We start from the raw sequence: 22,205 nt of genomic DNA on the forward strand, positions 1-22,205 counted from the left end.
TATTTGTTGCTCTTGCTGATAACGTAATCCTGAGTGTGCAGTTTTGTGACAGTGAATGGAAAGGTGATCAACTCAGTATGTGCCATCCCTTTTTCCTAGGGCATCAGTTGGGCAGACTGACAGCCATAGAAAATGCTTATACCTACAAGCTTTTATTGCAAAATGTGTGTGGATTGTTGTATTAGTGTCCGTAAGAATGTTTGATGCTGTTCACCACTTAACTTTATATTGTGTTCAGTAGGATTAATGGGTTACATTTTTCTTGGAAAAGAAATAGATTTGGACCATGGACTTCTATAGCTTTGTGGGACTGACTGATTCAGCATTCAAATAAAGCCACTCTGGAGGTGCAGCAGTGGGTGGAGAAGGGCTGTGTGCAGAGCAGGATCATATAGCACTTCTTGTTCCATCATGTTGGCCAAGGATATCAGTGCCAGCTGACAAAAAGATGAGGGGAACATTTTTTTTCCATCAGAGTAAAAAAAAAGTGTCAGTAGGTCACGATCACAAAGCGAGGTTGTCATGGGCTTTCTGCAAAAATAATGACATGCAAATCCCAGTCTTGTACAATGCTGTCAGTGTCAGAAGGCAACATGCATTATGCGGGTTAGAAAATAGTGAAAAGGTTTCATGGTAGCTGTAGGTCCTAGAACACACACAGGAAGATGCTTGGGCAGCTGTGTAGATGTGTTTTGTGCTTGGAATAAGGCTGTGACAGCTCATGGGAGAACAGCCCTGAGACTTCAGTCAGTCCTCAGAATCGGTGGCTCCATTTGAATAGGTTGGGCCTTAAAAACTCTTGAGCCTTTTCCTAGACTTTACACCAAATGGTTATTCTAATCATCTATAAATTATGAAAATAAACTGGAGAGGAAAGCTTATCTTAGCTCTAAGAACAGACTTTTGGAGGAACTGAGAAAAGACCTGTAACTTGAGACACTGTATCAGAATGAAACATGAGCAAATACCTATCAAAACACCTATGTTTTGGTGTTCTCCATTTTAGCAGGAGTAGTCAGTGTGTTAATTTCAAAGGTGTAATTTTCAGGCATGGTTCACCATGTTATGCTTGGTCTGCAGTGAATGAGTTGCCATCTCAATTTTGGGGTTTCTGTTTCCATGTTCATTTTCCTAGTGTGAGTTGCAGACGCTGGGTGACAACATATTCCCACTGTCATTGCTGAATTTCCAGGCATGCCAGGATTGCTCATGATTCCTGTGCCTCATAGGGTAAGAGGCTGCAGAGTTTCAGTGGGCTGTTGAGGAGAATGTTTCTCTCAAATATTGTGCCAGGATTTATGTGTAATAAGCATCTTTTAACATTCCATTCTCCCCTTAAGGATTTTAGACTACTAGGAAGGAGAGTAGTGTCTCAGCCATTTTTACAGGCAAGCCTACAGCATGGTTACTTGATATTTTATATGATTGTGTGATACGAGTCTGACTTTCAGAGACTTGGGAACAAGCCATATTCCAAACTGGTACTGAGAGCAACCTGTTCTTTTTCTCAACCCTTGTATACAGCTCTGTGTGCCTCTATTGGAGGGTACATAACTGCAAGCTGGGCTCAGCAGGGTGAGGATTGTGCAATGTATTCAACACATCTGAGTGCCACTCCACATATCAGTGGTGATGATGTGAATGTGATGCCACTGTCTGCTTTATATCACTCAGTACCTCTCAGAGCATGGCCTTCCTCCTCTCCTCCTCCCCAGGACTAATGTATCCAAAGGAACACACTAATTTGTGACATGTAAGCCAGGGTTAATATTAGTGCTTTACTTGAAATGGCATCAAAAGGCTGCAGTGAGCCAGGCATTCAATGAGCCTTGTTGGATTTTATTTCCACTCACTGCATGTGGCCAATTTGTTAGGTAGCTGCTGTTTGCAAGCATCATTTCATGGTGCATTGCCTCTGCAGAACTAGCCACACATGAAGAAGCCAGGGCATTTGTTCCTGCAGGTGGAAGAAATGTAAACTATTGGACTGATTTTGTATTTACTGTTAGCTATTACCTCCTTTCTAGGTATTGCTTTGTCTTCTGGATTTTATCAGAGGTATGTCCATGTGTCTATACCACTAAACTCTCTTCTTCAGCAGCAATTTCATCAAAGAGTGATCCAACAGACATTTAAAGAGTTTCTTCATTGTTTCCAAAGAGGAGTTTACTTCTGGGATGAAATCGTTGGTACTGCCAGTGTGTGTTGGGAGGGGGTGGCAGCTGCTTTCCCCTCTTCACAGTGTTGCTAGAAAGGAAACATCAATGTGAAGGAGCGGCAAGACGTTATAGTCATGAAAATCATGTGCACATGAGGAAGATATAAAAAGCACAGCTGAGAACACTGAGATGATGGGGCAGACGCAAGCAAAAAAAAAAAAGGGGGGAAAACCATTTGGTGAATGGTGTAAGTGTTTCACATACAGTGAAAATATTTATAAAAATCTTTTGGTTTCAGTAGGTGGCCTTTAATGTTTTGGAAGATCAAGCTCATCCTTTGAAGTCAGTTAATCAAACAAACTGCAAAAAGAAGGAATATTCACACAGTGAGAACTAACATAGACAAAGGAGTTTAGTTACAGGATAATTATCAAATATCAGATCAAGTGGACAAAAAAAAAGATACACAACCCATCAAGTACTCTTGCATGGTATTTTTATCCTGGGAACACTGAAGGCAAGGTTTTGAAACATGGTTACTGCAGATCCTGCTGCATTGACAAGGGATGACTTACAGTACATCATCTGTCTCTTCTTCTGAAAAGACTCGCATGTAATGAAAAGAAGACAGAGGACTCCTCAGAAGTCTCTGTTAATTTAGGCCAAATTCTGGGAGTCCTCATTAAAATGTGAATTTCAGTCTTTCAGCTCTCTCCTGGAAATCCTTGTGTTGGATTCAAGCTTTGCAAGTTAAAAAATGGAGGTAGTGAAATAGTTAAAAAATAAATTTTCTCTTGATTTATCTAAAGAAATAGCCCACAGGAACTGTATAACTGTAAAAAAGTCTAATATTCCATCATGCAACTTGAGAGGATTACTTAAGAATTTTTTTTAAAATTTCAATAGTACTGTGAAACATATTGCATTATTTTTAACAACCAGTGCAAAAATAGACAAATATGAAACAGTGGAGATTTGCAATTACATTAGCAAATTACAACAATTACAATTGTTATTATTTTAAACTTTCTTGATATACACCTCTTTTACCTCATGGCCTCAAAGTAACATGCTGATTATGGTCAGTTGCAGGTTAGAGGACAGGAGCAGACTGGAGCAAAACCTACTGCACAGCAGTGACACCACAATTCTCCTGTAAACTTTCTGTAAAAATGTCCATTAATTTTCAATATGGCCAGTCAAAGCCTCTCATATTTTGCATTATGAGAGTTTTACCTCAGCATCCTAGCAATGTTATTAGTCAGTGAGAGCACAGAACTGCTCTCAGGCCATAACATCAGGCAAGTGATGCTTGAGCATGTATGCCACAGGACTCTGCCTCCCGAGTTCTAACACTGAAATTGTGTTAAGGTTAAAAACAAAGCAAGAATCTTTGTGCCATTTGAAAGATGCAAGAAGTTTACAGTTGTAGTTGGTTTGGTATTTCCTCTCCTCTCTTCCCCAATCCCATTATATATAAAGGGCCCCAAGTGCAGTTTTGTTTCTGATTGCAAATTTCAACTATAATATTTGTCTGCCCTTTGTCTCCACAATGTGAAATCATCACATCTTGTATCCACCATACCATTAAAACTCAATTTTTGTCCTTTTTTCAAACAAAGATGGTGATTATTGTCCCAGGTAAGTCTATTTTCAAGTGTGAAATTCAAGGTAATTAAGCAATGGGGATCCTTAATCAAGGAGCTGTGGTAGATAGGGACAGGCGAACGGAAAATCTCGGGATGTGACGGAAAGCAAGACCCTTACCCCCTCATCCTGCTATAGGTAATCAATCACCCCTGAAGCATGCAGCCCCTCCTAACTCCAGTAGTTTTCCACTCCTTACTAACCCTAGCCAGACCCACCGTCCCCCTTTGACGTAGTAAGACCCTCTTGACTATTTAACCTCACGAGATGAGATAATAAACGCCATTTGACCATCCACCACATTGTCACTCGGTCCACTGAGTGACCCGGGCGAGGCCGGGTCGCCGTGCTGTGTCTTGAAACCAGGTCGCCCGCCTTCTCTGCAGAAGGCGACAAGGAGCTGACTGCAGAGTTCACTAGAGGACTGATATTTCAGAAGCAGCTGGTTTGAGAAATCAGATTAAGTGGTCAAAAGTAAATTATTCTATGTTTCACAGGAAAATACTTTTGTCCTGAGAGAAACATTCTGGACATGTGGCAAAGCATAGGAATGCAACATTACATCCACATAACCAATATAAGTAGCCTGAACAGACTGTCAGATGGGAATGCCCTGCCAAGATGGGCTTTCAGATCTGGGATCACATCATGGGAGATGCCAAAAGAGTATGCACCTTCTGGAGCTGATCCAGGGTCCTTGTCCCTGGAATCTACAGACAAATCCAACAAGGACATGCTGGCAGACCGCTGCTACAGCCAGGTAAAGGTAGTGATATTCTGTGCATATATCTGGGGAAGAGAGTCTTCTGGTGGTATTACAGCACTGGGTGCAGTGGTGTGGAAAAGTGACACTTGTCTCTGGCCTGGGAGCATGGGCTGCTATGCTTTTGAAATCAATCCCTTCAGGATCCCAATCTGTGACAGAAATCCTCCTGTAGCAGTTTCTTGTTCAAGTACACTTGCCCAGGTCCTACTCTGTGTAGGGTACCCAGTCCTGGTGCCCAAGTGAGCCAAATGTGCAGAACACCAAGTTAACAGAGCTCTCTATTCCTTATGGTCCTAGTTCATAGACTATCGAGTCCTCTACTGGGAAAAGACGTGAGAACACCTTGGATCCTTGTTTATTTGTGTGTGGGGAAGGAATAATTCCTGGAACAGTAGAGGCCCAGCTGTGAGGACACACTGGAGTAGCAAGCATGGGCAAAGACAACTGATGGCCCATTATGAGTTTGAAGTACATTGCCACTCCCTGAGTGGTGTTTCAAACAAAAGCTGAAGCTTGCAGGATAAAAATGAGTGCTTCTCATCTCTCATTTTTGCTGTTACTTCTTACCCAAGAATACAGCATCCCTACCCTACCTCATCCACCCAGGCAGGCATAGAGCAGTAGGAGATGACAACTTCTCAGTAACCAAGACCTACACAGCAGGTTCAAACCCTCAGAAGAAGGGAGGAGAACACCTCACTTTTCAGGTTCTGGAAGAAGAAATCAAAAGCAGCAGCTATGACACAGGGAAGGTAATGCTGTTCTAATGATATGAACATGACATCAACCTGCATTCAATTTCCCATGCTCAGAGCTTTTTTGCATAGTTAGACCATAAGAAAAGCCACTCCAGGGTATTAAAAAAAAATCTAAAACCACTTTGGGGCTTTATTTTCCTAAAGTTTTCCACTAGGATAAGCATACATTCATTCCAGATGATGTCCCTACAGGAATACACCATGGTGCCTTGTAATACACAGTCATGCAGGCAGCTCACTCATCATGGTGTCCCTTGGAAGCAGCATGAAGAACACTGATCTATATAAAGTCCTCGTCCTGAGTTTCTGTCCCTTGAATCTCTCCTTCTGCAGGTCAGAAGAGGTTCAAGAGGAGAGGAGAACCCACCTGCTGCTGCAGACAGCAGCACTCAAATCCAAAACAATTTGAGCACTCAGAAAAAGGAACAAATCACCTGCTCTTGGTGATGGTGTTTTTGCTATGGATGGCAAACAATGGCTCTAGAACACACAAATCCCTCTTCTCTGCTCTTCAGTGTTTAAACAGTACTGGGGCGGGGGGGAGTTTTCTTTTGTTTTTTTTAATTGTATGCAATGCTTCCTAGATTTATGTGGGTCTTGAATTCTGAAGTGTTATATGCTAACCTCTGTAGAGTGAGGGGTCACCTAATCTGGGAGGACGATGGGAGGATCCTCATACCTGTAGCCACACTCCTGGTACATTGGGTAAGCACCATTTGTTTAACGGAGCTCCAGGCAAATAAACTGGGGTGGGTGGAGCTGGAATTCCAATATATCCTCTCCTAAGTATGTGACACAATTCGGTACTTACCTGAAAGGGACAGGCAGGATCTGTGTTTGAGGTATCAAGGTCTGGAAAAGGGCAAGGTGTGACCAGAACATACAGAGGAATCCTAAGTAGTGTCAACCTTCAAGTAGCAGTTATGCAAGATGGACTTATCTTTTTAAAACAAAATACAGCACGCTATTTATAACCCCACTGATAAATGACTTTTTAAAAAAGGATTCTAAAGCCTCATGGTTCTCTAACACCTAAAATTCAACTGCCCTACTGAATATTTCTTTTCTGGATAAATATCAGAGGTATGAAGTAATGTTCTATTACAAGTGTGTCTGGGAAACATATTTGTGTACATGTTCTAAATTTAGCCTTCTGAAAGTTGTGTAACTCAACTTTTCCAAACAATAGAACAATATGGCTTTTGTGTTTTGGTGTGGTTTGCATGATTGTAACTATTTAATTAGTCCCATGTTAACTGAATGGCTCATACTGATCTTTTTGCATCTGCTGGCTGATTGTTTTTCATAGGTCTGAACAGAGACTTTTAAGAGTGAAAAGATGGTCCTAAGAACCCAGTTACACTGCTTGAATTCTGAACAGTCTGTGTGATTTTTAACTGATGTTTTTTTTCACAAGTTTAGTACATACATCTGTATTTATGTATAAACATTGAAAAAAATTAAACTGAAATAGTCTTTTAATACAGCTGAAATGTAAATGCAAGTTAAACACAGAAAGTAGGGACATGGGGCCAAAGTGCCCCAAAGTTACCTTATTAGCTGCCCTGAGAGTTCGATGTAGATTACTAATCTGTATCTCAATCTGCCTTCTTTACAGAGAAAGAGTAGCCTCTCTCACATCTATATTTGGTGCAGAGTGCATACTCCACTGCACTAACACACCACATCAGGAAGGAATTTCAAATGCTCCCAAGGAATTCAGTAACAAAAGTCCTGTTGGCTTTCCTTACATGCATGGGCAAGGGAACACGGTAATCCTGTGTAATAAACTCTTCTCTTCCTGCTGCTGCTGCTGGAGCCTCAACACCGGACTAATGAACCCTCTAATGTCTCTTCACCCTCCTGACAGAGCTGAATACCCTGGGCCACCGTCTTTGTTGACAACCTTTCAGCTGGGCTGACTTGTGCCCATGCCACCTGTGAGCTGCTAAAACGGCTTCACTTTTGCATTCACCAGGGTAGAGCTCCATAGGCTGCGCAGCATTTGTTTTGGACAACACCCAGTGAGACAGAAATGTTGAGCTTCTCCAGGGGTGCTGATGGGGTAAGTCTGTTCACTGGCTGATTCTGTGGAAACTGGAGAGCCTCACTGCCATTTCTGCCGTAAACTTAAGAAGATGTGCTGATGTCTTCACCTGGAACATGAGAGAGAATAAGACATGATCTCTTTGCGATTCACCCTTGTGAATTGTTTTCTGTTTTGTTTGATTTTTTTTTTTTACCCCATTCAAAAGTTAAAATTTTCACTGTCTATATTTTGCCATTATATGTACACTCGAACAGTCATCAAGTCACTTCTTTCTTGTCTTTTCTCTAGCTGCCACTTTGAGGAAAGGTGTAAATCCAACTTGTATTTTTTATATTGTCTGTGACAGCAAAATCAAATTAAACTTGCTAAAAATTATGATAGCAAGTAAGTAATGTCTTTCAATTTGAAGAAACCTGTTCAAACAGCTTGACTTTGAGATATAGCTGTTAATCACCCAGAGCTGTCAATGGCTTCAGAATTATTGCAGGGGCCCATGTTGCCCTCTCTTTCTTTTCCTTTCCTCAAAGAACTTTTTATCCTCTTCCTCTAGGTTATCATTGTACGAAACTACCTCAAGGTTATCTGCAAGTAAAGAATCTGAAGTTTTTTTTTTTTTTTTTTGCATGAGGTTAGTTTTAACAAGGAACTTCTTCCTGAAAGCTTTCTGAAAATTTTCTTTCTGAAACATACTAACTAATGTGTTAATCCATTCTCAGAACAAGAAATTTGTTTTGCTGCAGGGGTTCTTAAGTGGAGAATCCAACACTTTAGTTTTTTATGCTGCCCATCTTGAATAATGTGCTAAGATAACAAGATATGACGAAAGCAGATTAGATGAATGCATTTCTGCCAAGCTTAGTTGTTTATTATTAGTTATGTATTATTATTATATAATTTTATTATTATTTTTATTATTGTTGTTTCTGTATTTCTGAAAAGAGGGCAGTTATAACTTCTTCTAGAATTCAAGCCTAATGAATAAAAATGTAAGCAGTCCCTATGTGCTGCATACCTCTTTATCTTGTATATAAGACTAGTAAAGAGCTGGAAGACAATTTTTTACATAACAGATGCTAGAAAGAATGGTGTTTGTTTATACAACACTTAGAATCTGGAGTTCTAAATTTAAAGGTTATATGAGCTTTCTTAAAATTAATGTGGAGGCTGAAGTGACATTTAATCCTAGTTAAATTTGCTGGATTTTTCTATCATTCAATAAGTAATAGAGATTTAGGCACTATTTCTTATATACAGGTTCTAGGTACAAATAGCATGTATACATTGTGGAAATCCTCTAAGATCCATAAAGAGGGATACAGGGAAGAGAAACCTTCAGGATGAAAGAGTGGTCATAAATTTATAACCAGTGGACTAAAATGTTTCAGCTGTCATTGCTCCCCATGTCTGTTACTGTATGGGTTTTTTTAAATGTTGTTGTCATTGGAAGCAAACAAATAGTGATTTTTGCTCTTACCCTTGCACTGAATTAGCAGTGTTAAGGTGTTTGCTGGTTTCCTAATCTCTGATACACTGCTGGTTTTACAGTTAGCAGTGTTGCTTTATTTTCTTTCACAGAGATGTTCAGTGTGACAGGGATGACTTTCCTTTTGGCAGTTTTGTGTGATGGTGCTTTTGGGGTAGCTTTTTGGGTAGCTTTTTCTTTTCATGCTGATTTCTTAGTGTGATATGAAGTGTACTCGGGACAGGTGATGAAGGAAAAAGAATAGAAAAGTTTTTGTTAGGGGTGATGCAGAGGAAGAATGGGAATATACAAGAATATAATTCTTCAGTATACTTTGATGTTTTAAAATAAAATCAATTTGGAACTATTGTTTCTGGAACTGAAACAATACCCCAGGCTACACGGACTGTAGTGTGTTCTTGAAACTTTTTGCTGGAGAGAAGCAGGTAGTCTCTTTTACCCCTTTTTCACTTTTTCACAGCTGTTTCCTAGCCCTTTACTGGGACTTCTATGCTTTCTTTTTCCATGGCAAGGACAGGACAATGTCCTTTTGGGGCCAGCAGGGTCCTGGGCTGCTTTAGAGCTGCCTTTTCCTAAGTTGCTGAGCTCTCAACTGACACAGAAATGCCTTCTGCCTGTGCTGCAGCTCTTACCTGCTGAAGTTAATGTAGTTTACCCTGGCTGACCCCTTCTCTCCCTCTTGCCCTGCTCACAGCTCCCATCCTGCCTCCAGGACTTGGCAGCAGTGACCCCTCACTGCTGTGGGGGAGCCAGGCCCGTGTGGGTGCCCATTGCTCCCGGGTTTTTGGGGGGACAGACTTCCCCAGTCTCAGGGCCCTGCTGGGGCTGTGGAGTAGCTTGTGCTAGTCCTTGCCCTGCAATTCTGTGCCCAGAATTTGGTTTGTGCCCAGCTGCTGTTGGTCCTGTCTCTCTGGCCCTCAGTGAAAGAGAAAAGTCTGCGAGGGCCGCGGATCCCTTCTGTTTCCTGTCAACCTTCTCTCCGGGGCAGCTCTCTGCAAGAAAACTTCTTTCCACCTCAGTGTTAAGAAGGAGATGATATTCCAAGTTACTGATCCCCACAGGCCATCCATGTCTGACCTCTGCTTCATGCCTGTGACCCTTGACTGTTGCCAGGATGTTTTTATCATTCTTGGTTTTGGGTTTTAGGAATAACGGGTTAGAATTTCAGTTTGTCACCCTAGAAACTTATTCAACCAGTGTAGGGTAAAAAGAGACCTCTTCCAGGAGGAGACCCACCTTTTGCTCAATGCTCACCCTTGATGTGACCTCCATGACTGTTTTATGAGCCTGGGGGCTTGCAAGACTGCTTGCTTTCATGCCCTCATTCCTGATGATACCTGGTAATGGTCCCCACTCAAAAGGTAAGACCATAGGAACCAGTAAAAAGCAACAAGCACAGTCTTGGAGAGGACTGATGTCTTTGTCCCTGTTTCAGGTGGGGCTGTGGAAGCAGTGTTTACTGGAAGCACCTTTTTGCAAGCCTCATGAAGCCCAGAAGTCTGAGGCATGCTTCCTTCCCTTCTTTGCTGTGTATGCCTGTTCTCCCGGGTCTGAGACAAGGAAGAAAAAGGAGACCCACTACATTTACAAACCAAAGTGAAGCACCTTGTGTCTTTGAGGCTCCAGGGAGTAAGCTTTTTCTCTCCCAGAGGCATTTTCATAGTGCGCCAGTAGCTTAAAAGCTCTCAACAGAAAGAAACTTATCTCCAACAAAGTCAGACCCTTTTTCTATGTATCACTATCAAAACTGTGATTAGCACACTTTGCTTGCTACACATGAGAAAAAGCTGTAGATTGGACACACAGTGTGTTAAAAATGAAGTGAATTTTATAATATTTACCTCTCAAATCCTTTCTACATACAGTTGTTTCAGATAATACATGACATTACTTACACTAGAGAGACTTGATCTTTTTTTCTGTTTTCCTGAGATTGTTTCCTTTGTTCCTTTGTTCAATTTTGTTTCCTGTGGACAGCTGGTGAATGTTCCTTTCTTCTTGTTATTCTTACTCTCTTCTTTCACACAGCAGTAGCAAAGGGAAAATACTTCTTTCTCCTGACACAAATAGCCCATCTTTTTCTGGCTGCTACCAGGATTTTTGTTTGTTTCAGACAGGAACAGACAGATAAGTAAACAAGACAGAGAAAGGCATGCTTGTTAAATTTTGCTCCCTTGGACACAGCTGAAACTGCTCATCATCATGTAATGCCAAAATCCTCTTTTTTTCCTCCCAGGGTTATGTTCTAAGATGTGTTTTGATTCCTTGATGACTTTTCTCTGCCACTACTCTGATGTTTCTCTGCTTAGCATAAGATGAATAAATACAATATCCATGCATTTGTTATCAGACATTCTGAGTCACTTGTCTCAGTTGTTACCAAATTTGCTTATAGTCAACTTATTGAGTGTGGCATTTTTCCCTTATTTCCAGCTGTCAGCACTACGAAAAATGATACCACATTTAACTTGAGTGAAAAGCAGCTCTTATGTCTGGCTACCCCAGGGAGATGATGGATTGGCCCAACTTGTGCCATGAAAAAAACACACTTAGAATGCTCTTCTGAGAGAACAAAAACTCAAGGACATGATACCAAAATTGGTTTGTAACTCCTTTTGTAAGAGTAAAAAGAGGTTTGCCTGTGTTTTCCTAATTAGTTTTTCCAACAGCCAGGTGCTGTTTGTCCTCCTCCAAGTGCAGTCCTGCCTGCAGGGTAAGAAATCCAAACTTACTTGTCTTCGGGAATGTTTTTTTGAAAGCTGGAGTATTTAGCAGGTTTTGTAGAATGGATCTATCTTCCATTCAAACCAAAATAGGGCTCTCTTATGTTTCAATCCTGAAGTTTTCTTTAGGACTTCTGTCTCCCAAGTTTTGTGTTGGGATTAATTATCAAATTTTTGTTCTGCATACTTATTACAGGAATACATACAAGTCACAAGGAGATCTGACTAATATTTCAGCGGCAGGGTCCCTGGGTCTCTTACAGGTGGTAGAAAGTGTTTCAGAGAACTGTGTGATGTTTGTTCCTTGGCTGGCAGTTTGAGGGTTCATGGTTGTGTTTTGGCACAAGGGATGGATTTTTCTTTGCCAAGCTAATTTTGTTTAGCACAAACCACAATAAAGGGCTTCTTCATATCCTGTTTGAATCTCATGGTTTGAAGGTGGTGCTCAAATTAAGAATATAATCTGCCAATAATTGGAGGGAGGGAGAAATGAACAAACAAAAAGAAAAATCCTACCTTGACACATAAATTGAAATTCCCTGTAACTACCTTAAGTTTATTCTAATCCAAACTATTTTAGAATTTGCTTCCAGATATTGGTTCCATTGCAGGTGTGCATGTTCTTGTATGTAATTAGAAATCTAGTTTATATAGAAAGGTAATGTTTAAATGTTACATATTTTTAAACAAACCAAACAAACAGATGCTTAGGGGAGACTTATGCGTGTAGTTTCTTGGGTGGAATTGTTTTTCCAGAGTGACCTGCAAGCCTAAACACCAGTGTCACTTTCTCAGCTGTTCTGTGGAAGGAAACCCAGCAGCTGCTGTCCCATAGTGTGGGCAACTTGTGGCATACTCTGGACTAATGGCAATAAAATTAATATGTCAAACCAATATTGTAATCTAAACGTGTCTATAATTCCCCACACTGAATAAAAAACTTAAGCAGTGTTTAAGCAGCTATTAGAGAGGTCTTCCTTTTGCTCGTTTAGAACAAAATGAAGACTCTAGAAACAATTAAAGATTAAATTGAAAAGCAGGTAAATTATCTTAATCTTAGGAATAAAATATTCCTTAAGGATTCAAAGTGCTTGATTTCCTTCTCTGATTGTTATGGTCACTATACCTTTAAGTATTTTTGGATTAAAAATCCCTTCTTTTGATTTAGCATTTGATATATATACACGTACTCATCCTGTTTAAAGAATTTGATTCAGCAGAAGAATCATGTTGAACATATATATTCAGTAGCTAGTAAGTGAGAAAGTATTTTACTGGTATAACGTGAAAATGTAGGTTTGATGGTTGCGTGTTTGAAACCTCATAACACTGGGTTTGTCAGTATAGAATCAATGGCAATTTTTTTTTCCCTAGCTGTTTTAATTTGAGAACTTTTTTTGATTTGTTTAACTGATGTCAGGTGATGTCCGTGGAAGAAGCCCTTCACACTTCAGACGGTGACAAAAAAGAACAGACAGCTTAATGCTACCAAACTAGGGGTGTGTCAAATCTCTCTCAAGAATGATAAACTCAATGGAGTTGTCTATTTTTAACCTCCTGTTCTTTCCTTTTGGCAGACTAATCAGTGTTAGCTGAGCCGTTTCACTGAATGAATCCAAGCGGCTCTGGCGCTTTCTGAAATGAGCAGTGGACCCTGAGAGAGTGTCTCAAGTCTGCTTTGATGTCTGCAGTCCCATTGTGAAGCGCCATGTCAGATGAAGCCAGCTCGGAGCAGAAGCCTTCTACAACAACAGTCAGCTCGGTTGCTGTGCAGGCTGGGGATGCCAGTATTGTTATAGCTGTGCTTAAGGTAAGGCAGCAACTGCTGCCGCGTCTGCTCTTGTCTTTCTGCTACTCTGTGATTCACGCTTTTAAATATTCTCTGCAAATGAGTAGTTAGCATGACACGATACAGCAAGGCCATTTGATTAGTCAATATCTAATAGACTTTTCTTGGAAGCTTACACTTGTTTCTATTCACAATTACTCTTGGTGGCTTTTGGGTTGCTGGCAGGTTTTTTCCAATACGATAGTTTGGTCAAAGTTTGGTCAAAAAGTTTTTCCAATAGTTTGGTCAAAATATGTAGGGTCTTGGAAGGAATTTCTCTTACTCTGTTTAAAAATAGTTAAATGAAGAGTGGCATAATAATGTGTTTAAAGCATGATGATTGCAGTTCAGCCTCCTTGAGTTACTTGAACCTGTATTCAGTAATAATTTTACACAATAAGTGTACAAACTCGATAGATTAAATATTTCCTGGGGGGAAAAAAAAAAAAGTCTAAACTTAAAAATGAGTAGTTATTTTTGAAAGCTGTGAATCCACCGTCCCACATGTTTCAGTAAGCTCTTGTGTACATACAGTTGTGTTTATAAGTACGGAAAGGCCTGTCCTGTGAGCTGGAATCCACACCTTCAGTTGGCATAAAATTCGGCATTGGGAGTAAATCTGGATGCTAGTAATGAACACCAGCTGGAATTTATTGGCAGTTTGATTTTCATTCTCCAGGCAACCTGGAAAACGTGCTAGCCTCAGCCATTAGAGTCTGTTTGTAATGCAGAATAAGGTGATAATGAGTTGAGTTGTCGCCTAATTCGGGTGATTATTCAGCATGGTTTACCTCAGTTGTGGGAAGGTTTTTTGAGGTCAGTTTTCACCCTTCCTGTGAGGCGGTCTGCTGTTGCAGGGGAGTAATTTCATTGCAAGGAGACTCAAGTTGATGGTGAAGTCATTTTCCCTCTCTGTGCTGTGGAACCATGCTAGCTTCCAATGACATCACAGCTTCGGTCCTTATCGGCGTCCTTTGGTCCCTGTCCCAAAGGCTGTTAAGTGTCCCTGCTGCTACCTGTGCAATGTCTTGTTCCATATATTCACTATGGAGGTACATTGGACCCATGCTGTAGAAATAAGATCTGAGGATGGTTTTTTGCATCTCCTGTAATACATTTGTTACTTCTGCTTGCCCCACCCACCCATCAAATTCACTTGATGACACATCTGTGTCATCTTCAGCTAAAAGAGGAGATGAGTCAGAGAAAAAATTTTGGCTCATTGTGATAATTTTACTCTTCATGGGCAAAATCAATATTGGAGCATCTTCTTGTGTGTATGGTCCCTGTGCTCCTATGACCATGGAAAGTATGTGTGAGCTGGGAATCTGTGTAAGTAAATAAATGAAGGAAACCTTGTGTTTTCTGAAGGCTGTAATTGTTTGCTTATTACAGTGTGGAAAATGGGTGAAGCTTCAGCTAGCTGAATCAACACCAAATATATTAGAAATTGGCAGCAATCAAGATGAGACTAAAAAACTACTTCAAGATCATGAATTCCTCCTATCCAAGCTGAAGGTAAGATGTAATAAAATTCCTCAAGTCATTACAGTTCAGGTACAACAGCTGATGTAGCTGTCTGTGCCTCCTATTGCAGTATGGTGGTTAGGTTAAATTCCACATAGAAAAAAATATGTTCAGCCTTTGTCAGTGTAGCAGATCTTCGATGGTCCTTGTGGTTTCTTCCAATTCAGGATATTCTATAATTCTTTGGAAATTAGGCTTCTTCCCAGGAAAAATATGCTTCTGACACCAGCAGGAAAGGCACAGTTTTTTCTACTTTATACATCAGTGTCAAGTGAAAAAATCCTATAGCCCTCAGTAACTGCTAAATATAAAGGAATGTAAATTCTTTTTTTAAATTCTCCAGTGTTGTGAAAAGTCTGATTATTTTATAACAGCTGTGAACACAAGCAAGCCCCTTGTAATTCTGAAGTAGGTATTCCACAAACATTTTAACTGAATCTTAATTGATGTTAGTTGCATTGGGAATGATACTGTAGGATTAAAACAGCTTGTCTTGATCTAGGAATATTTTAGTTAAGTAACAGTCCTAAAATCAGATTTTGGCATTCCTGAGAGCAGATTATAGCAATGGTGGCATTTGGACACTGAGTGACAAGCTTGCATGAAAGAACTGGATAATTTTAAGTGTGGGTATTTGACACTGAGAGAAGTCTGAAGTCACCAAAAAAAGAAATGTTTTAATGTTTTGATAGGGCAGGTTGACTTTATATATGTAGACAAATTAATTACTCTAACATCTTTGAAGCTATGAACAGTAACTTACCTATTTAATATTTGGGGGGGAATTACATAGATTTGAGATCTGAAAGAACAAACATGATTTGGATAGGATCAAGTATTTGATTTAATACCAAGGACTATGTACTTCCCTAATCATTAAAAATATCCAATGAGTGAGGGAATTCAGTACAGTATATAGAGAATGTAGCTAATACACTGCACTGTGTGGATTTTGAAGAGTATGAAGAATAGTATTATGGAAAAAACCCACCAAACACCCAAAACCAACCAAAATACCCAAATCCTAGAGAGAGGTGGTTTTGCTTTCCTTTCTTATGCAAAGTGCCTCATCTTTATTGCCACTAAATCAACATTTGGGTGTTCTTGGAACAAGCTGCTGTGTCCTGTTTGAGCAATTCAGAATTCGCTGAATTCTTATACCCTGCTGACAGGAAGAAGCTGATTCTTTTTCTCCTAATTTTCAAAAATAAATATTAAAGAGTGGATTTTACTATCAAGTCAAATCAGATCAGAAAATGTATTATGCATAAACTGTTAAAGAATGCTTGTCATCCAAATACATGGGGAACAAACACTCATTATTTAATGTTTTATGCCTGCGGGCCTTTAAATTCAGCATTGATTAATGAATATTCTGCAAAAGAATTAAGTTCAAAATTACTACTTTTTCCTCAATAACATGAACTGTAATAATAAGGGACTGCAATGTTCTTATAATTCTTCCTGGCTGTGTGTTTTACAGCCATGACCATTTATGACTTATAGCAAGTTGTTAACACTTGTCAGTAATTACATAGTCTTAAGTCACTAAACCCTCTCATAAAAAGTTTTTCCAAGATTGACTGTCAGTTTTTGAAATACTGTTTACAGTAATTCTTTCCCACTTAGCATTTGATAATGAATTATACCTTAGCTGTGTGAAGATGGGTAAGAAGCAGTTTGAATTGTTTCCCCATTTCTTTTTTATTGTTGTAAAAAAAAAGGAAAATAAATCCTGACAAATACCCATACTTGATATGCATATGCTCAACTTTGCTGATTAGACCAACCCAATTCAGAATTAAATTTTTGTGGAGGTCAGGTAAAAATTCTTGAATGAGTAATGATTCAATCACAAAACTAGTGCTGCTTAAGGCAAGAGTTAGATGATTCATACTAAATACACCTTTGGGATCAGTAGAGACAAACCCATCAACTTTTAGAAGATAATTTATGGAATAGTTGTTCATTCTGCATTATCCCATGTTCTTCTGTAAACTCGTTCTAGGTTTTGATCACCCCTTTGCTTTTTAACTCCATTATTTTCATCCCAGTATATTTATTGCAAGTCATAATCAAAATAGTCAGGCCAGATTCTTCTGTCAGCTCAATATGTTGAAGATTCACAGGTGTAAGTAAGGACAAAATCTGGCACACTGATCAGTTTACATACAGTACTTCTGATGCTAGAGGAAAAGGAATGTAATCCAGCTCAGTATTTCAGGGAATTGGTCTTGACTTAGCAATGCTAACAGGGTTAAAAAAGCCCAAACAAACAGTTTGACATTTAGTAAGGCAGATGGTACTTTAAACAGCAATTGGAAAAGATTTGTTGAAAGAGAAAACAGTAATTTTTAGAACATTTTTGAAGTTCTTTTAATGTTCAGAATTATAGTGATAAAAATTGGCGTGTGGTCTTCAGGGCCGTAGGGAAAAACAAACATATCCAAAATACTTTGCTTTGATAGACTGTACTGTAGCTTATTCATAACTGATTTACATTTGTTCCATTAAATTTAGGAATTGGGAGCACCCTACTACTTAAACAAAAAGCAGAATACAAATTTTGAAAAGGGCCCCACTTCAAACGTTTATGGATTAGGAAACAGATGTTTTGTTATTATTAAGAGTTGAAAGAATAAATGTTGAACAGCAAAGATTAAAACTGAGACAAACAGAGAACATGTATACAATATTTACATCCAGTTAAAATTCCCCTCAGTAGTCTCATCTAATAGGTTCTGATTCTAAGCTAATATAGTCTGTTTTATTTTGCTAAATCACACCATATCAGCAGCACCAGTTTTGTTGAAACCTTCAATTTGTGTGATTTCATGGAAGTCTCCTTCCCAATATCTGATTCATCCTTCTTTAGGTAACTTTCAGCAGGTTTATATGTTCTGGAAGTATGTATATGTGCATTTGAATGTCTCATTCTTCACAATTTAAAAAGAAAAACGAGAAGAATCAAACCTAAAAAACCTGAGGATTGCTCATAATTATTTTATTTACTTTAATTTACAGAGCATAAATTACAAAATATTAATTTATATGCTAATAGCCAAGAGAAAAAAATTAGCAAATTACATTCTTCGAAAAGCACTAATATAATACACTAATTTCTTGCATTTGATATCTTTTAAATAAGCCTTTCAGTTATTTCAAGCAAAAATATTTTCAAAATTCTTATTTTTAAGTAATTTTCTCTATGGAAAAAAATATTTGTTAATATTTTCTGAATTATTGGCAATTAGTTTCTGAGGTGCTCAACAGTACAATTAGCATAAAAGTTCAGCGGCATTTTTATCAAGCCAGAGATGACATTTACAAGTGATTTGAAAAAAAAAAAGGAAAAGATAAAATGTAATAAATATCTTTTTTTCAGTGTTTGTTCAGTTCACTCGTCAATTTCAATATTTGTATGAACAAAATTCCCACCAAAATAATATTTGTCTTCAGGTAGCTTTATGACTATTTTCCGGCTTCAAGTTAACAGCTGTGCTGTATTATCTCAGCACTGCCTTTTCGCACTAACTAAAGGTTAATTTTAGCAGCAGCTCAGTGCTAAGAGAATGGGAGGGTAGTTTACACCTCTGTCTTTGCTGCAATATCAGAGGCAAATGTACCCTGAGACGGAGAGGGGGGAGAGGTGGGGCTGCAGAGCAGCTGCATCACCAGGCAGGGAGCATTCCTGCTGCAGGCCTGGGATTGCATCCACCCAGTATCCCTTCAGTCCATCTGAACCAGAGCATTGCTCCCTTTAAGCTACCAGTGCTCTTCTTTTGGTGTGGTAGAAGTAGACATATCATAGATATTTAATAGAAATTGAAATTGGTCTGCTGTTTTCAGAGCAATGCTTTTTTGACATGGTTTTACTGACAGCAGCAGAAGTTGCATGTTTGCATGAGCTCCTTTTTGACTACGTGCTAGTCATTCCTTGTATTGTCAGGCTTCATTCCAGCTTCTCAGAGTCCAAAAAGAACTCTACTCTTACATTTTTTTGTGTTCACAGGGAATAAAACACGAGATTCCAAAAGTGTTTGAAATAATTTTAAGTCTTTACTGGAAAGTTCTGTTAAGTTCACTCAATTGATAAAAACCTCATTAAAATTCAGATTTCTGTGAAATAATTTTTTGATGGAAATACACATTTTTCCTCTTCCTACATTTGCTTCTAGATTGAGAGAAACTAGTTGGAAAAAATGAAAATACCAACTGTATATTTAGAAAAAAAGTTTGACCACAAAAATGAGTTCATTCTAGAACAGGTTGTGCAGAAAAGTTCTGGAATTTCCATTGTTAGGGATATTTAAGACTTCATGGGCTATGTCCTTGAGTAACTAGAGCAAGGGGTTAGACAGATGACCTGAAGAGTCCTGTCCAAATTATTCCTTGGTTCTGTGTTGATAAAAGGGTTATATTTCAAAGAGAAAAAGTAGAAAATCAGTAATATCAGTCTACTTCATTTAAAAATAAATTTTTCACATATGTAGTCTATAGAAACTAACATAGTTGAGGATAATTTTTCTGAAAGTTCACAGTAACTAGTGGCTTTGACAGTTGTGGGAAGCATAATTTTAAACTCAAGGCAATAAAACTTTAATATCACTCTGACCATCTTAAGTATTTGAACTGTTTTTCAAAGAAAGAGTAGTTTCCTGTAAAATGTTCTTCTCTCTTTTTTTAAATTAGTCTGTCTTCTCAAAAGGTAACTTTTTCTGTTGCTGAGGAAACAGGCAACATGACAACTCTTGTAACAGTATATTAGGGTTTTTGTAGCATTACAGGAGCTATTATTTGAAGGCAATAAAATACACTCCCATTTCAAATAAGTGAACCATGTTCAATCCATACTAAAGAAAAAATTAAGTCTTTATTTGAAAACTTCCATTAATCCATTCTAAACACTAAAAGACTATTACCCATGAACAGTTTCATAATTTTTTTTTGTAACTTTATGCACGCTAGTTTTGCATTTCATTAAATGCAGCAGTTTGGTTTGCTTTAACCTTCTAATTTTCTTTGGCTGGATTTGAATTCATCCCATAGTAACTGAATTTTAAAAGGTGCAGGAAGCATGACTGATAGCCTTGAAGAATATTCCAGTTTTCTCTGTGTCTTAGGGATTAGCTATTCCTCACAGCTAATCAATTACAAGAAAACAGAGCCTACTTGCCAGGGATAAATTGTAATTAACAACCTGTTCAGATAAAAGGCTTCTAAAAGAAGAAAAGCTACTTCTAGGTCCTATACCATTTTTGTAGCATTCATCTTGTGTATCATTTAAAGAGATTTAGCAGAAAGATTTAGCATTTGAAATGTCTTTTAAATATGTTGAAGCTGATGTAATATTAGGATAAAAGCATACCTAGTTTTACTTCAAAATATAAAATAGTCAGCTCTTTGAAAACTAGTCTTTGCCAAGAAATTCCACATGGAGCTACCTCAGCTGTCATCTGGTTTTCTACAGTGTATTCAGAACAGCTGTGAAAGTGGTCTGATGTTTTGGTAAAATTAACCTTCAAGTGACAAGCAGTTTGGGTGTAACGTTCTGAGAATATTTTACCCCTTTTTTCTTAATATCAGCATTGTCATGACTATAATGCTTCTCATTAACTGATATCAAGATGTTGACTTAGTAAAGGGACTATCAATATCCCATATACTCATTTAATTCCTGTTATATTTGTTACAGAGCCAGTCTAGAATGTTAATAATATCTCATGTTGGATGATTAATGAATGCCACTGCTTTTACTGAGTTGTTATGCATGTAACAATTTTATGCCTCATCAAGAAGGAAACATCATAAAGGCTTCTCTTAGAGTTGATTATAAAATTTTTATCCAGTAGTATATGAATGGCTGTTTGAATTGCCTAATAAAATTTCTTTTTTCATTACATATTAATGTGGTAGCATCTCTAATAACAAAAAAAAAGTGACACTTCATTAATTCATGCTCATGATAAAACCCAAGATGGGGGTTGGGAATAACACGGAACAAATGTTAATCAATTTTTCTGACACACTGAAGATTTGTAACATAAGATGGCCAGCAGTTATTTTTCTTGTGGTGAGATTAGGAATGAAACACAGAAGAATTATTTTGACAATAGAGCATTATTATTTGTGGACAGCTTGAGCAATGCAGCAAGCTGAACTTGAAACATTACATAACTTAGGTGTGTTTTTTTTGGAGAATAGGTGCTTATGTTCAAACCACTCTTGTCTGGATTGCACTGTAGTCATCAGAAACTTATGAAGCAAATTACCTCACAAACTTCTAATGTCCAGTAATGTAATATGACGACATATGAAGGAGGAATCAAAATATCTGCACTGCTGCCATTTCCAGGAAGACATGTGTTTATGGAGATGTAAAAACTTCGGAGTGTAAATATTAGAGATAGCATGATAAATTCTCTTAAATTTTGTTTTTTTTGTGAATTTTATAAATTCACATGCAAACTCTTAAGTGCAGTTGAAATTCAGAAGCTTGCTATAAAACATGTTGAAATAGCTACACTCCTATCACTAGGAACTGGAAATAAAGCAGGAGTAGGAGGCTTGTGGCTCCTGTATAGACCCACTGTAAAAATATCCTGACACCAGTATCAGCACAGTCTTTTGTATTTTGTGTACAAATTTCTTATGTTTGTTCTGTATTGTTTTGGTGTATTTCCTTCTCAGGCTTTGGAAGACAAAGTATGGGACCTGTTGCAGGAAGCAGACAAGGTTGCAGAGGAAAAAAAAGAAAAGAGCCAGGTTTATGATGCCATGGCAGAGACCCTTGGGGATGCATGGGATGCCCTCATCATTATGTTAGAGAAGCGACAGGCACTTCTGGAACTTACTTCAGTGTTCTTTGAAAACGCTCTGGAGGTTTGTATTTAAATGAAATAACTGTTAATTTGAAGCTGCCCTCATCTTGCAAGTACTCTGACCACTGTAACTTTAATGTGTTTTATATTGTTCATTGTATTCCTAAAGTTTGGGGCAAACAAGAAAATTAAATTCTTGGGATCCTTCCTCAGGATCCTTCCTTTTCCACCTTTCAGATAGTGCAGGATGAAGCTGAACAAAACACCATGTTGACTTTAAGGAATATTTTAGTCACCATGTCTCCCAAATTTGTACTTGATAGAAAATGCCAATGAAAAGTGGAACTGGACCAAACCCTAAAATATGTATTTCAGTGGCTATGGACATTCTGCAGAATAGCTTTCATTCCTTATGATTAAAACTATTTGGCACTGAAAGAACT

The 22,205-nt window shown here is 38.4% G+C and overlaps 1 protein-coding gene across 3 annotated transcripts in view; it reads left to right on the forward strand.

Annotated features, from left to right (window-relative positions):
• The first annotated feature begins 13,294 nt into the window (after nucleotides 1–13,294).
• The window catches only part of CCDC141 (coiled-coil domain containing 141), a 57,418-nt gene continuing 48,507 nt past the window's right edge, over nucleotides 13,295–22,205 (forward strand). For all 3 annotated transcript variants that reach the window (XM_053947894.1, XM_053947893.1, XM_053947895.1), the window contains exons 1-3: nucleotides 13,295–13,396; nucleotides 14,810–14,932; nucleotides 21,632–21,823. In XM_053947894.1, coding sequence (XP_053803869.1) covers nucleotides 13,295–13,396; nucleotides 14,810–14,932; nucleotides 21,632–21,823 — 417 coding nt within the window. The remainder of the gene's footprint in view (nucleotides 13,397–14,809; nucleotides 14,933–21,631; nucleotides 21,824–22,205) is intronic.

The sequence above is a fragment of the Vidua chalybeata genome, chromosome 7 (genome assembly GCF_026979565.1).
Source record: "Vidua chalybeata isolate OUT-0048 chromosome 7, bVidCha1 merged haplotype, whole genome shotgun sequence".
Lineage (NCBI taxonomy): Eukaryota > Metazoa > Chordata > Aves > Passeriformes > Viduidae > Vidua > Vidua chalybeata.